The sequence below is a fragment of the Diorhabda carinulata genome, chromosome 11 (genome assembly GCF_026250575.1).
Source record: "Diorhabda carinulata isolate Delta chromosome 11, icDioCari1.1, whole genome shotgun sequence".
NCBI lineage: Eukaryota > Metazoa > Arthropoda > Insecta > Coleoptera > Chrysomelidae > Diorhabda > Diorhabda carinulata.
In genome coordinates this window covers 7,368,350-7,385,176 of record NC_079470.1, presented here as the reverse complement: position 1 = coordinate 7,385,176, position 16,827 = coordinate 7,368,350, and the positions used below count along the sequence as shown (strand labels likewise).

The 16,827-nt window shown below is 31.7% G+C and overlaps 1 protein-coding gene across 4 annotated transcripts in view; it reads left to right on the top strand.

Annotated features, from left to right (window-relative positions):
• The window catches only part of LOC130899455 (glutamate receptor ionotropic, NMDA 2B), a 216,533-nt gene that overhangs the window by 177,452 nt on the left and 22,254 nt on the right, over window positions 1-16,827 (top strand). For all 4 annotated transcript variants that reach the window (XM_057809403.1, XM_057809405.1, XM_057809402.1 and 1 more), the window contains 2 exons: window positions 7,927-8,170; window positions 13,177-13,389. In XM_057809403.1, coding sequence (XP_057665386.1) covers window positions 7,927-8,170; window positions 13,177-13,389 — 457 coding nt within the window. The remainder of the gene's footprint in view (window positions 1-7,926; window positions 8,171-13,176; window positions 13,390-16,827) is intronic.

Sequence of the window (16,827 nt, the reverse complement as noted above, 5' to 3'; positions counted from 1 at the left end):
TAGAGTGCGGCTTTATAGATACATTTATGATTTCAGCAGGTAGCTCTCTATTGATAATTGCTCAATCATCCAATGATACACGGGCTTTTTATGATAGTGAGTGGTTTTATAAAAACAAACACTTCTTCCCCACTAGAGGTCATTAAATTCTATCAAATGATAGGATATTTGGAATATTTGAAAGAGCCTCAATAATATGGTAGAATTTTTTGTGAAATCTACTACAAACACTGTATTAATCAAGGTCTACATGTCATACAATTTTTCATGTAAATCTGTAACTTATTTCAATTTTTATTTTACGTATCTTTATATGAAGTTTGTAATAAATTCACTTGTTGCTTTGGGGAGCGCTGCTGTGTAAATATAACTATAATTTGCAATAATCGCTTTTTTATATTTTCATACTTTATGATTAATAACACTAACATTTCCCGTATTATATTAAGCTGAGAAATTTAACAATCTAGCCATTTAATCAAGCGTTGAAATATTAAAACCATTTTTAACGTGTTCGTTTTTATTTCACGAAACCCAACTAACCGTACGTTTTATTAAGCCCTCTATAATACATAAAAAGGAAAATCCGGTGAAAATCCTACCTAGACCTGGATATTACGTGTGAAACTGACAACCATTCAAATGTGATGACAAATATCTTGTGGAAGCCGAACCGTAAAACAGACACCGTCACTCTCGACAACTGGTATTATTCAAAAATAACAACGGTACGGGATCTGACATAACAAATTTTGAAAGGTTATTATTGAAATTGGACTAGATATCATAGTTGTAAATGGAAAAATTTTCAATTCTATTTTATAAAAATGGAAATATCTAGAGTTCACTATATTTATTTTTTGTTCATAAGAGCCGCAAACTCCAAACAAAAACATGCTACTTTTTCTTTCAATAATAATACGAATGTTTTCAAATTTCAAAAGTCAAGATGTATATATTAGAAATATTGATAATTTGGCAAATTGAATCAATAACAATTTAATATCACATATAATTATTCTGTTCTCCTCCTAATATTATAAACAATGAATTTTGAGACTGAATTGTATTGAAGTACAATTACGAATATGGTATCTGCTGCTATTATCAAAAGCTACTATATATTCATTAGCTCTACACTCTTTCTAAACATACTCAAAGTTTAGGATACCTGGAAATATCTATCTAATTTCAGCATGGAATATTCATATTATAAGCTCAATGGCGGGTTACATATTTGCATAAAGAGAACTATGTAACATGTAAATAATATGAATGAAGCTTACACAATACGTATCGTTGATACCCCATTTTTATTTCACTGATAGTGTAATAACAATCACGGAAAATCTTTAATTATATCCTCATATTAATGACATCTTGTTCATTAGTTCTGACTGCATAAAAGGGCTAAAGCGTTCAGCTTTTCTTGAATTGTAAATAGTTCTTCACTTTTTTGAAACAATCGAAACTTGCCTGAACAATTTGTCGTTGGTGAACACATACGAAGTGCTGTAACTTTGGATAAATGTTTTCTAACTTCTAACTCGCAGCAACAAAGACAGACTTTTTAATGATTTTAATTCTTTCAAATAGAAGGTAGCTTTAAATGTGTACGCATTTTGAAACTCATTGATGATAACAACGTAACAATTTAATTTTTTAACAAAATTTGCCGCCCCACGCTAGATCCTACTCAATATGTTGGTAAATCCACTGCATAAGCTTAACTAAGTTGGAATTTCTGGAACCGTTGGCGATATTCATACTGAATACACGTTTACGCCAACACTACACCAACACTCAAAATTACACTGTCTGACGCGCGCTTCGATAACCAAGTTATGGTCTTCAGATTCTGAAGGTAAGCCTAGGTAAAATCTAATAACTTGACTCACTTGTTTTATACTAAATTTTCCCAGCAATAAACCTTCTCCCGCGAAAATTAATTCTAGCGGGAAAAAACTCGTTGGCGGGAATATTCATGTTCATTCTTTGACTACTAAACTAAAGAGTGGGCTGTAAGGAATTGGCCCTTTGTCCCTATTCAAGCTACTCTTACATCTAGCAATATCAATGCTCTCAAATGCATTCAACAATTTATTATTGGATACATTTCTTAACAATTTTACATTATTAATATTTATGTCATGATTGTGACTGGCAGCGTGATCGGCAATACCTGATTTTCCGGTTAATCCATATTTCAAATGAGCTATGTGCTCTTTAAACCGGACAATAACAAATCTCTTAGTCTGCCCAATATACTTTCGGTTACAATCATCACAACTTATTTCATATATACCACTCTTTTCCAAATTTGGTATTTTATCCTTAGGATTACCCAACAATTGTTTTAATGTGTTTATAAATTGTTTAATTGATTTATAAACCAATTTTAAACCCACTCTGCTAAATACTCCTTCCAATCCTCTCGTATAAAGAGGATTGAAAGGTATCAGAGCAATTTTTTTTTGTTTTTCACTTTGAGTTTGGAAAAAAGTGGTTTTTTTCATAACCTAAATGGTGAGTGGAAAGTGTATTAACCGATGTACCAGAAAATTGGTACTGACCATCTTATGTTGGATACAATGAAAAGAATCGGCACGTAGCGGTGGTTTTCCTAAATACATCAAATTCCAATCTATTACTATTCCTAATCACTAAAGTATCTAAAAATGGTAACTGTCCATTATTCTCCATTTCATTGGTGAACTTTATAGATGGATATTTTGTTACCTACCTACTCTATGTTCAGAATTAGTTAAGTGCTCAATATTTCACAAAAAAATGCACAATCACTTGCCAATTGAAATCAAATTGATATAATCTTTTCCCGCATTCCGCAATAATTTGATGGCATATTTACTGGAAAGTGCCTTCTCATTTGTAAACGACTTCTATTCTAATAATAATATTTAATTTCGGGTATGCTAAATACTGGTTTATTTTTTGCTATGGACTTGATACTAATTATTACCATTACTATTACCTATAATTTTGTTAATCATTTTGGTTTTCTCCTGTACATTGAAATTTTATTTTATTTGTATCTTCATAGTTATTTTTATGTTTGTTTTTTAGCTTTTATATGTTTTTGTAACATTTTTTTGATAATAAAGCATTTCTTTCTCTTTACTGGATTTTGCTGGGTAATCAATTTTTGCTGATTCTTCCTGATCAATTTTGCTATTTCACACATCAATAATTTCAATATCCTTCAATTTATGACAATATACGGTCAATTTGACGTTGTAGATATTAATAATTATACTTTAAAATAACTAATAATCATTGTAACTATTATTAAAGTATGAAGTGCTTTGTATGACATTTTTTCGCTAAAGACCCCTTGATGTGATGCAATAAAACGTGTAATGCAATGCAAGACGCAATACTTCTTGATCAAAAGCATGCGCAGATGAAGTTCAGCTGACTGTTTTATGCGAGATCTCGTATTTGGAACATTAGCAAATTGATGTTATTTTTATTGCGCGCAAGCTTAAATTCTTGAGAAAAGTCTAGTTTACTTTAGCGTAAAAACCTGCCTTAACACTGAGTTGAACATAGCATAGAAAGCACCCCAAACACTTAATCTGAATTTATGAAATAAAATATCAGATTTGGAGTTAGATTATACACTCATTGAGGTAATAGAATTAACAGAAAATAATTTACCAAAGAGGGTTTGTTTTAGATGGATCAGAAATTATTTCTATTCTTTTTAAGGAATAGAGATCGATAACACTAGTTTACAAACTTTGACTTCTTATCTGTTCCCGCTAATTTTGTTGTTTGTAGTGTTCACTTATGACTTCTTATTATCGAACCTACTCTCGAAATCATTTGAACTTTTAAGCGTATATATCAATTGATAACAGTCATATTTCACTCTGTTAAGTTTAGTTTCATCTGATTTTGTAGAAAATAACTAGTTGTATGTTTAGATGGATAAAAATGAGAAGTCTTGGGCTCCCGATTGTACATGTACATGTACGATATCATCTATTATTTAAAAAAAAATATGGTAAAAACGATTAAAATTTGTCTAAATATTATTGCTGTCAATGAGTTTTCCAATTTTCGTACGCCTCCAGGTGTAGACCAGAATACTGTTCAGCTCCTGCGTCACGACCTGTTGAAGCACCTCTATCAAGCCGTGGTGCTTCTTCTGAAGCGTCGATGTTATTTTTGGGAATAGAAATGTCTAGTGGGCCAAGAAGATCCTGGCAGATCGCTTTTCGGTTGGCTTTCGACTCCTCCTTCGGTTTTGTGGAATGCGTAGTTTTCCAGAAATCCTTCTGATATTCATCCTACAATTACTGTTCAATAATTTTTACAATTGCAATATATTTTCGTTGGTTTTTCTACGGGCGCCTAGAACGGTCGTCGTCTTCCACTCTTTCCGTACCTTCTCAGAACAGCTTGCGCCACTATAGATCTTCTGCATCACGTCGTGATTCTATTTGTCCGTTTAACCAAGCTGTACAACAAATTTTTATGGCGTATCGCTACTCCAGTAAAGTTTCATCATTCTCCGTGACGAGGCGTTTCGACGGGGGACCACAATACAAGCGATCTGCTTTATTCCACGACCGGGAACTAAATGCCGATGTTTTTTCACGTTCCCAATATCTCTCTCCTCCAATGGTGCGCGCTCAGACTGCGACTCGTCCGCACGTTCGCTCAAGAAAAAACCAGTACTTTCAGAACAGACCCTGTTATATAGTTATGTCAAAAATGAAGTCTGACCTATCATTTTGGTGCGAGTAGGTGGTGTAAGGCTGCTCTATAGCGATGATATTTGTATTAAAAACATTAATTGTAACATTTTGTTAAATTCATTTGTGAGTTCTCTTTGTAAAAGATTAATACTACGAGTTGTTTTGATGAAGTTGAAATGAGTAACAGCAACAATTTGAATGAGTAGGACTGGTGTCATAACTAACAAAAATTAGAATAGAAATCAACCGCAGTTGACGAAATAATGAGATTAGATAATGAGATATCAATATAATAAGCTAACAAGGTAATAAAATACAGATATAATAAGAAGAAAAAACACTGTTGAAGTGATTAACAAGTTTAACTGTACCATACAAAGTGTTAAAAGTACAAGTATCACAGAAAGTACTACTTATAATATGACGAGTGAAGAAAATCTCTATAACTTCCAATAACTAGCAATATTACTATTAATTATTATTATCATGTTGACAAATGTCAATTTTCGTATGAGAACTAATTGCTTGCAATTTGAATAATATATAAACACTATTATCACTTTATTATGTTGATAATACTCAAACAATTTTATTTCATATATTCATCACGTCTTACATCAATCGTTTCATATAAATTTTCTGAACTCGTTTATTTGGAAAAAAGGCATTTATTTATCTCTGAAGGTCTTTTGAGTAACGTCTCATGCTGTCGTTATAAACATATATAATCGCATTAATTTCGTTTTTTCATATAAGTTTTAATGGAAGTAGGAAACTTCCATTTGGATCTTTATGGTCAAGATCAGAGGTGTCAAACTCAATTTTGCAGAGGGCCATATATTAAATTTTGAATTTATAGGAGGGCCAGATTGATAATAAAAAAAATTAACTGCATTATTATAAATATGTTGAGCTCGAAGATCCAAATACCTGACTTCTCTTGTTTTTAACAAGCTTATTGATGTCCGGTATCTTATTCGTTGTAGTTATTTTAAGAATTACCAATGTTACCAAACAACCAAACATGTAGAGAATGCGCGCTGCATGCTTTTTTAATTTTGGGTAAATATACAAACTCTTGAAATATTGTGTATAAAATATAGGAGCGTTAATCTCATTAAATTTATCTTTCAAAATACTGTCCTACTGAAGATCTATCAACTCCATTTGCAAATGAAATGGTCTCTGAGAAGCTTCAAAATTGAATGGATTTTTGAAAATCGGGAATTCCATTTTATTCATTTTGTGAAAGTTGAATTCCGTAATCAAATTTTGCAGAATTTGAGAATATTCATCCAATTTTTTTGGTTCACTGTGCCAAATGATTTTAAATGAGGAAAAAGGTCCAAAGTTTGTTTTTTTTACCTGATTTTCTCACAGCCAATCAGATTTTTACCCTGTAACTTCATATTCAGATCAATCAAGTGTTTATTCATATCTACAAAAAAGGCACAATCAATTCACCAGGCATTGTCATAATCAATCGGATTGTCTTTCTCTAGCATAAAAGCTTTAATAGGGTCCCGTAATGCAAAAAATATTTCTATTTCTAAAACTACTTCTCGACTGAGCCAACGAACTTCGGTGAAATAAGGGACATCAGAAAACTTTTCGTCCAAATCTTGTAAAAATTGCCTGAACTCCTCTCCTTGTAAAATTTACAATTTTAATCATAGGTACATTTTTAAATGTTTGTATACCAACGATTCCTGATGAATTATACAGTGAAATCCCACAAAGTTCCCTGATGTTTTCTGTTTTAATTTAGTTACAACGCCCGAAAGTTTGCCAGCCATGGCAGGAGCGCCATCCGTAGTTGTGTTGCTAAGTATATTCCAGTCGAGTTCATATTCTGCTGTATAATGCTCAATTGCAGCAAGTATCATTTGCTGTTGTAGTGCCTGTCAATAGAAAGCACTTAATAAATGTATAAAATCAGCAAGTTGAGTATCAACAGTATTAGTGCTCCCGTCAACAGCCAGTGAAAAGTTTGTAAATTCCTTAGTTTTCTCCTTTAGCTGAAGAACCAAATTTTGACTTGAGTCATTTATTCTTGAAGCAACAGTGTTTCATGACAGCGAAATATTTTGAATTATTGACTTTTGAAATGGAAATGAAACATCGCAGCTTTCAACATACAGTCTTTAATAAAATCACCATCAGTGAAAGGTTTTGATCTTTTCGCGATTTCTAATACTAAAAATTGATTTCAGGGCATCTTCGCTCTCTGTATTAGCTTTAGTAAACATCGATTATTGACCTTGAAGTTTGGATTTTAAAGATGACAATGTGTCGATTCTTACTTTTTCAGTGTAACAATCGAATTTTGACTTATGATTCGTACCATAGTTTCTTCAAATTTAACTTCTTACGAACAGCAGCTATTCGATTAGAAATCAAACACAGTGGTTTGCCTTTCCATTCTATTAAAAATTATGCAATTTCCTATTTCGACTGAAAAACTCTGCACTCACTATCAACTTAACGTTTTTGTGACATTATGCCAAAATCGTAACAATTATGGAACTCGACACAACAATTATGGATATCGCACGCGCACGACACAAATAAATGCACAATACCTTCACAATAACTACTTCGCAGTACAATTAAAATCCTTCTGCAACCGTATCGCTTCGATTACTCGACTCGACTGACTCACGTCGCGACGACGCACTCGTTTTATATGGTTACGGAAGGTTCTAGTCTAGACTCGAAGCGCATGGAAGATTCTATCGTTGTCGACAAAAATAATAGGATATTAGTAGTACGTGTATTTATAACATCCGTAGAGGAATCGAATGAAGTCTAAAAGCTCTTAAAAATATGATTCTTCTTTCTGTCACATTGCGATCGAGGACCTTATTGATACGGCCCAGAGGCCGGAAGCAGCTTGCGGGCCATATCTTTGACATGATTGGTCAATATAGTAAAAAATACGACTTTTAGCAAGTTTCTCCGTATACAGGAAAAAACTATTTTATAGGAAATACTTACATAATACGCTATAAAAAAGTGTCGGTACAAAAAATGTGTAGTTATAGTTCAGACATTGAGAACGTATACTCGAAATTATTCTTCTTTCAAATACAACAAAAGTGCCTTCACCCGACTAACCAAATTGAATAAAACAAACAGAATTTCTTGCCAAAGCAATCTCGTCCATACCTTATTGTATAACATAAATTCTTTTCTATTTCAGGCTAGATATGACTCAGGCTCACAAAAACGGTAGCTATTATCAATGTTGTTCGGGATTCTGCATCGATTTATTGCAAAAATTCAGCGAAGAACTTGGTTTTACTTACGAATTGGTTAGAGTAGAAGATGGGAAATGGGGTACAAATGATAATGGGAAATGGAACGGTCTGATAGCTGATCTTGTCAATCGAAAAACCGATATGGTTTTGACATCATTGATGATTAATGCGGAAAGAGAAGCAGTGGTATGTATCTAATTTGTTATAATCCCATCTTATTCCATAAATTATATTGTTAATAGCAAAAGCGTCGAAAGCAGAGTTAATCATTATTTAGTTTATTTTTTATTTCGTATTTCATTTATTCCTAGAGAATTAATCGTGGAAATCAATACTCTTTGTAATTCCCTTATGCCCCATTATTTATATCCGGTATAAAATGTAGGATTTCTCTAGATGATTCAATCGGCGAATTTGAAAGTTAGTGTAGGTTAGTGTATGGGTTCCGAAGAAATCAATGTTAATAACAAATATACAATAAAAAAATAGATCTTTGCATCTTTTTTTCAAAATATGTCCTGACATTGACAATTTGCGTATTTATATTAATCAATAGATCACCTACATCATTAATATCGAAATAAAAATGAAAATAAAAAATAAAAATCTGTTTTAACATAACAAATTAATTTTTTTTAGTTGTTAAATCTCAAAAATATGTAGCAGCTATCAGTCAAATTATTCGTTGTATTAAAATTTACAAGATAGCTATTTCCTAGGCGAATACCATCTCTAGATATGTTTTTGAATTCTTACACAAATGAATTTAAAAACATTTCAAAGTTTAATGATTTGATTTTACCTTGGAAAATACCAACAGCGATCGGATTTATTTCTGGATGGTTATGAATGTTAAATAATATTGGCCAAAATTCATCCTTGCTTCTTTTGTAGATCCGAATCCCATCCATATTTATATTGATCCAAATGGTTCTCTCATTATTGTTTCTAAAATTATGGTAGGTATTAATACAATACTCAAGGCCTTGATGCCAGTAGAATTGTCCATCTGCTATCTTCACAATATTTGTTTGATTTGGAGGTTCTAACAGTGCTCTAGGATCTTTTGGAAGAGTGTCTGGCCAATATTTATTTACAATATAAAAAATGGCCTTCAATGAATTTAGGCTTATATTGAGGAAACAGACCATTGCCTAAAATCCGCAAGTAACATGTTTTTTCTCTCAATTGGCAATTCGTTATTGTTATGCTTAGTTATTACCTCATTAAAACTTTGGTCATCGAATAACTCATTTAGTTAATTTTCCCTTATGTCAATACATTCTACAGTCCTTTATTGGTATCTTCATCAGTGGTAGTTATATTAGAAGTATTTGCCTATATGATATTATCTTGATGAAAGTTTAAATTTTGATCTATTTCTTTTGGATTTTCTGCAGTTTTTGAAGATTTGTCTACAATTCACAAAATATTACCTCGGGTTTTAGCACACTTTCTAGAAAAACTACAACTGTATCCAATTTTGGCCTAATTTTCTTAGCTTGTGACTGGGTCTATGAGGGTTATACTCGTAGAATTCTTTAGGTTTTTTAGTAGCTGTAGAATATGCATTACGACCTCAAGATTTATAAAGGTTTTACCAAAGTAAGTTATAATACTCCAAGAGTAAAAGTTTCATAATAAAGTTTTTAAGAACGCTATAAAATCTCTTTAAAAACCTGAAGGTTTCATATATAAAGTATCCAAAACGATTTGGACGCAATATTATAAAACTTGAAGTTTTTTGGTATTTATTGGTTTTCTTATAAAACTCGTATCAACAATGGTTTTCTTATAAAACTATAAACACTATTATAAAAGTTAGGGTTTCTTATAAACCCATTATAAATATCTGTTACCTTGTAATAAAACCTGCGAAAAATGTTAGTTGAGAGAGCTGTAAAACTTGAATTATTTAAGTCTTTTGAATTTCTTTCTCGTTCTTAAGAAAGTGAACAATTTCTAAAAATTCTATTTTTCATGGGTATACCATTCCTATTTCAATAGGTAAATTAAAATTTACATTTATTTTGGGATAAAGTTGAAATTTAACCATATTTTGATGCTTGAGCGTTAATGCCACCGTTAATGCCACTAGTAAATATATTAACGGTACTGAATTATTAAACAAAATAAATCTGGTCATAGTACATGTCTTGAAATGAATTATTGTTCATAAAATTAATCTCCTATAAAAACTGAAAAATCGGGTAAAGAGTGTGCAATTACATACAACTTATTTACATATAGCCGGTTTCCCGTGGAATTTTGATAATCAAGGTCGATTTTCTAGAAGATACAAATTTATTTTCATCAAAATAATCTCGTTGGTCGATAGATTGACTAATTCTAAGCAACTTTTACTCTACAAAGTTTTTTTCTAAAGTTGGTACTTTTGAGTTATTAACGATTGAAGCTGCTCATTTTTCATTGAAAAAACGCATTTTTTTACCGTTTCTCATAAATAACTTGAAAAGATGCCATTTTATCAGTTAAATCATTAAAAAAAAAGTTCAATAATAACTGAGTTATTGCTCGTGAAAGATGACTATTTTTGGGGAACCCCGAAATTGAAACCCTTTAGCCTCATAACTTGAAATTGATGAAATTTTTGGAAAAATGTAAGGAAATCTTTTTCAAAACACAAAGAAAAACCTTTGAAATGAGCATTGTTGAAAGTCTTTTACATAAGAGTTGACTGATTTATAATAAAAATAAGGATTCTTCTTTTTTCATTTTTGAAAAAAATGTAATAATCAAACGCTCGTCATTACACTCGTCATTACACTTGAAACTAATCATAATCCAGTTGCAATTAACTTTATTTATGTATTTTTGATACGATCCATGTGATTTGACCGGGTTTGAATGCTTATTTTAGAAAAAAGAATTGATTGAATTGAGCACAATATTTCCTTAATCGTAAAAAAAATGAATTTTGAAATGCAGCTTTTCCGATATCGGAGGTTGAAAAAAAATTTGAATTAATGTGACGTTGAAGTACTTGAAATATTAGATTGGTAGAAATATTTCTATCAACATCAATTTGAATGCTGAATTTTGAATTCTATGAGTTTGAAAATTTATACAAGCATTAATACTATCTAAAAATACCGAAAATCTCAATTAATTATTTTGATAATTTTTAAAAGAAAGATAAATTTTGACGTTTCAACTTTTATTTAAGTCTTTATCTAAGAAAGTGTATATGTGTGTGTATCAAACTAAAGGATTTCTACTATTCACCTCTGAAATAATTTCGAAATTCAATATTTCGAAAATGTATTCTACCAATCTTCAAAGGAGAAAACTACTTTCCTGGCTAATGCCTCGACGAGTATTGAATCACAACCCCTCTGAAGAGCGTGATGCCAATCGATATTTTTGTCGATATTCCAATCCCCAATGTCTCGCAATTGCCAGAGTTTGTAACTAATGACTAGTTTCGACGTGATCACGTCTCATCAGAGCAGTTTAACAGCCCCTGGTTCGGGCTTGAGACCCGAACTGAGGACAATGTCGAAGAACGTCGCTATTGGGTACATGTAGTTAAACATTCCCCATAGATTCCGATGGTAAATAAGGTGTGTAAAATGTATCAAAATTCTATTCACCTCTGAAATCATATCGAAATTCAAAATTCGAAAATGTATTCTACCGTTCCTCAGAGGATTTCGTAGAAGAGCTTGAATTGAAATTCAACGATGGTTAACAAAATTCCTCAGTTTTAACGTTTTTTACTGCTGGTTCCTGACCTACTACCCAAAATCTATATGATGGTTGTACAAACGCTCCGTCCTTGAACGATAAAAATCGGGGATGATTTGATTGTTACTCACTAGAAACTGAATTTAAATTCAAGAACGGCGCTACATTTGAGTTGCAGCAAAAAGTAGCAGCATTTTTGACAATCAAGAAGATAAAGCAAGCTACAGTTTATATTATTGTTCTTTGTAATTAGTTTGTTGTTGACAAATAAAATTCAATAAAGTATACGTTTTTTTTTCAAAATAATGATGCAAGTAACAAATCAACTTGAAAAACACCCCCTTATCATTCATAATATTTTCCAAAAATGTAGACATGAATAAAATATTGTAGCGAATATATTTCATGAATTTTTGTTATATTTTCACTACGTTTTATCTTCTATTCCTATTGTTTCGATTACCGATCCACGAAACGAAACTATAAAATACAAGATGAATCGGTTAAATTTATATTTCCTATTTCTTCAAGAAATTGTTTAGAACTTTTGTCGACGTTACAGATTGCTGATGCGATCGGTACAATTGCGTTTAGAATTGAAGCATAAATCTTCTAGCTAGAAGAATAAAAGTTTTAAGAAAATCGGTGTGCTTCTTCGTATTAACGGTTATAAATCAAAATGTGAACTTAATATTATTAGACATTTAGTTTATTAAATGAGAAAGATTGGTGATAAAACTAATTTAAGGTTTTTTACAGTTTTTGATATTGAACCCATTCGGTTCTGCGCCCAAGAAATAAATAAATAACTTAAAAAAACCATTTTAGATCATATCACATTTTGTTGGCAGACATGGATCTTTCACCACGATAATGCACCGTCACATCGGTCAAACACAACACTAGAGTCATTGCTCAGCCAATGTATTCGCCAGATTTGGCTCCCTGTGACTTTTTCTTATTTTTTAAACTCAAAAGTCCTCTAAATGTGAAATTGAATTGAGCGTTGGTATTGGCTCGAAATGAGCCTGTTTTGAAATATTCGAAAATGTTTTTCCAGATGAGTCCCAGTTAAATTTGATCACATGAATTATGAAGGTGCATTTTGAAAACGTGCTGATCGAAATCGATGTTTGAGATGAGATACCTCACCGATTCAAAATCTTGCTTCTGATAACAAAATTTCGTATATGACACGTTACTTCATTGAATAAAATTAACTCGTCGATAATCAATGCAGCTCAATACATAGCTTTGCAATATATTGGTGATTGAATTTTTATTTTCTTTGTAGACAATATGCAAATAAACTAATAAATGGTTTGTATCCGTTCATAAAATACTAAATTACGTTCAGCAAAAAGATAATACGACATGTTTCAACTTTTATACAAGATAATAATTCTGTGACAATTGAAAATATTTAATAAAATTCAATGACAATATTTTTATATTCACCATATGTATATTGTGGTATTTCATAGGTGGATTTTAGCGTTCCCTTTATGGAAACCGGCATTGCAATCATCGTCGCTAAACGTACTGGAATTATTTCGCCCACGGCATTCCTGGAGCCGTTTGACACAGCGTCCTGGATGTTGGTTGGAATCGTTGCCATACAAGCAGCGACGTTTACAATATTTCTCTTTGAGTGGTTGTCGCCAAGCGGTTTCAACATGAAAATTTCCTTTAACCAGGTAATTTGTTAGTATTCATAAAGTTCGTGGGACTTAATACGACTGACTTGAACATATAACAAAAATAATTTGTATTTTCAAAAACTATTGTTACCATACGAGTATGTACACTTATTTAAAGTTAAGGATATTGCCGAATCATCTCTCTTTACTAAAATCGATCTATTCAAAATTATTCTTCGCTATTTGATATAATTAGAGAAAAAATTCATGTTTCATTTGAGGACCACTTTTTGGAAATATTTTTATTTTAATTTCTGGATTTGTGATAAGCAAGCTGAATTCAGAATTGTTTCTTTTCATTTGTATAAAAATATTACATATATTACAAATATAACGGGTGTACAGAATTTTCAAAGAGATTGGAACATTTTAGCGAAAAATATAGAACTGGAAACCGTTCGCCATAAAGTGTCATTCCGAAAAAAATTATCATAAATTGTCGAATTGTCGTACATTGTGTTACTTATATATCCATAAGGAAAAAATTGGAATATAGTAAGATTTCGTTGGTTAACCTACAACTTCAACCTAATCAAATAAATACAAAAAAAAATATAATAATTGTTCGAAGTAGGCATCTTGCACTTCTACATACTTCCGGAGACAACGGAGGATATTTCTTTGAACTTGGAAGAGCATTCCAAGATTCTGACTTATAGCGTCGCAATGGAAGTTCATTCTATCGATCATACTGACTTTCAAGATATCCCAAAAAAATGAATCCATTGTATTCACTCCAGGGGAACGGGATGGCTATGCAAATGGACCTCCTCTACCAATCCACCCATTTGGAAAAATGTTATTTTTTATATGATTTTCTTCATCATTTACGAATGTATTATCAACCTCATGTAAGTATTTCCAAAGAATAATTAGAATGTATGATAATTTTCTTCAGAATGTCTCTTTCCTTGGTTTACTTGGCGTTTATAACAATCTAAAAATCTATATATCTCCTAAACCATAAATTTTATCGAGTTAAGTAAACAGTGCCTTTCCGTTGAAAAATCCATTGAAAAATACATTTTCGCCATCTTTAGATTGTACAGATTGTCCCTGTAAAAGTTACGGATTGTTAACCAATGGGCATTAGCCGCCCCTGGCGTCCAGATAGTAGTGTAGAATTATTTATTCCGTCAAACACACTATAGTACATTCATAATGCTCGAATGTATAATTTAGAACATATATTGAAATATAAGTTCTGATTTCGCAACTTTGAAGGCATTTAACTCAGAAACGAGGGATCGTATGAGAAATTTTTTATATCACATTATTATTTTCAAGTTATCTACTCACTTTCTAATTTTTTGTATCAAGTTTCGGAATACCCTGTATAACCTTAAGAGAAATACGATCACATTTTTTTGTTCTAGCTTCTAAAGTAGAATTTTTATCACTACATTATAGTAAATGAAGTGTCTGTTCAATATATTTATTTGAAAATAAATAAAATTTATTTAAGTATTTAAGGTTACTTTTATGAACGACTAGCTGACCCGACAGACGTTGTCCTATCTTAACGATGAATATTGAATTCGAGTTGGTCTAGGAATCGATCAGTAAAGTAGTTTAAGAGTTATTCCAAAAAAACCACATTAAACAAAAATTTTGTTCGGTCCGAATCGGTCAGTTTCAATGTCGGCAAGAGACGCCGACATTTGACTGTCCTCATTTTCGCTAACCATCAGTCTGTGTCAATAGTAATTCACTGAACTAACTTTTTTGTTAGTTTCGGTACCTGTAACTGGATTTATTATCTTCAATTAAAAATAATATCCATCTTCACCTTGCCAAAATAAGATAGGATATTGTAGCAATGTGTTTAGGACACACGCTGCAGTTGATTGCTACGCCGATGTAAAACAATATCTCGGTTTTCATTTCACCCTCGACGACAATAGCGTCTTCGTCAATTGTTGGCGCATTAAAACGTCTCGCGTGTTCTCCTGCTGGCGTCTTATCAGCTTTGATGACAATTTTGTGATTATAAGACGGCATGCGGTCCAAAGCGGTCGTGAATAATGGCATAAAATTTTCTTGAATAACTTTTGTTACACCAAATGATGTTAGTTGAAAACAATTATTGTATTGCTGAATATGAGTCAAAAACGTTTGGAATCTGACCCATATCCGGAAAATAATGAATTTAATGGTTTTCGTGGCGGTACCAACGGCGTCAATTTGACTTTTGACCGCTCTCTCAATACAATCCATTTCTACGTTATAATTGATTGATTGATTGATTGATTTCTGTGTTGTTGATTTCGATTCCATCGTTTCCGTTCGATTTCATTCCGCGCTTCGCGGTGCTCGACACTTTGACTTGTTTTGACTCGCAGCATTGCGAGTTCTGCGACTTAAGTTTGTACGTCTAATTGCTGGCATTTTCAAAAACGAAAATTGAACTGTAAATTAAAGAAAACTATTCTATTCTTCTTTGTAACCGAGTATATCTCGAGTATATCCCGAGTATTGTTATAATATTTGCAGCACGCATTCTGTTACTTCTATGTCAAACGTCATAATGTTACAATAAAAATTTTTAATATTGTTCAAATCGCTAAGGTTAGACTAGAAGTTAGTATTATTAAAAAAGCATTCTCAAATTTTCTAATTTTCCGCCCCATTTTTTAAATTCTTTCATAAGAACCTTCTCCTGACAATAACCAACACAACAACAAAAAAATAGTGAAATCGGTCCAGCCGTTCTCGCGTGGTGGTGTGACCAAGGAAAATAGGGATTCATTATATATATATCCATTATTGACTGTTGAACATGGTACAAAATAAATGATTTTAATAATAATTAATTCACCCAAATGAAATATGAATGCCATTTGAACGTGCCCGTATATAAATTACAAATCAATCATTTCATCCAAGTAATTCAATTCAACCACGAGATCGATTATCTAACGTGTTGTGAATTGAATCATGCTGATTAATTTCTGATTCAAGTATAACTAATATTTCCTAATCGGAATAACACCATTTCCAGTCCATATATTCTGGAAAATATTCCTTTGCGTATGTAGAATGCTTAATTTGAAGTTGGGAAATTTCTATAAGTAATCCAGACAATTTTACAATAAAAGAATATCAATAATAACTGTATACAAAGTTCTTTTAATATTTAAAATAACGATGTTAGTTTTTCTTCTTCTTCATCGATGCTGTGTACCTCTTTCGGAATATTTTTATATATTTTATATTAGTAAGTAATAACCGAAGCTGATATGAAGTAATGATAAATGTATTAATTAAACAAAAAATCACACTATGAAAATTTGAAAAAAGAATAATAACATAAAATAGAATTCAATTAGAGTAGGTGTTCAAAATTTCCTACGTTTTCACGAATACATAAGTCTGTTCTCTCTGAAGAATCCATTAATCTTCTAAACGGTTGGTAGTCAGCTATAAGATCATTAA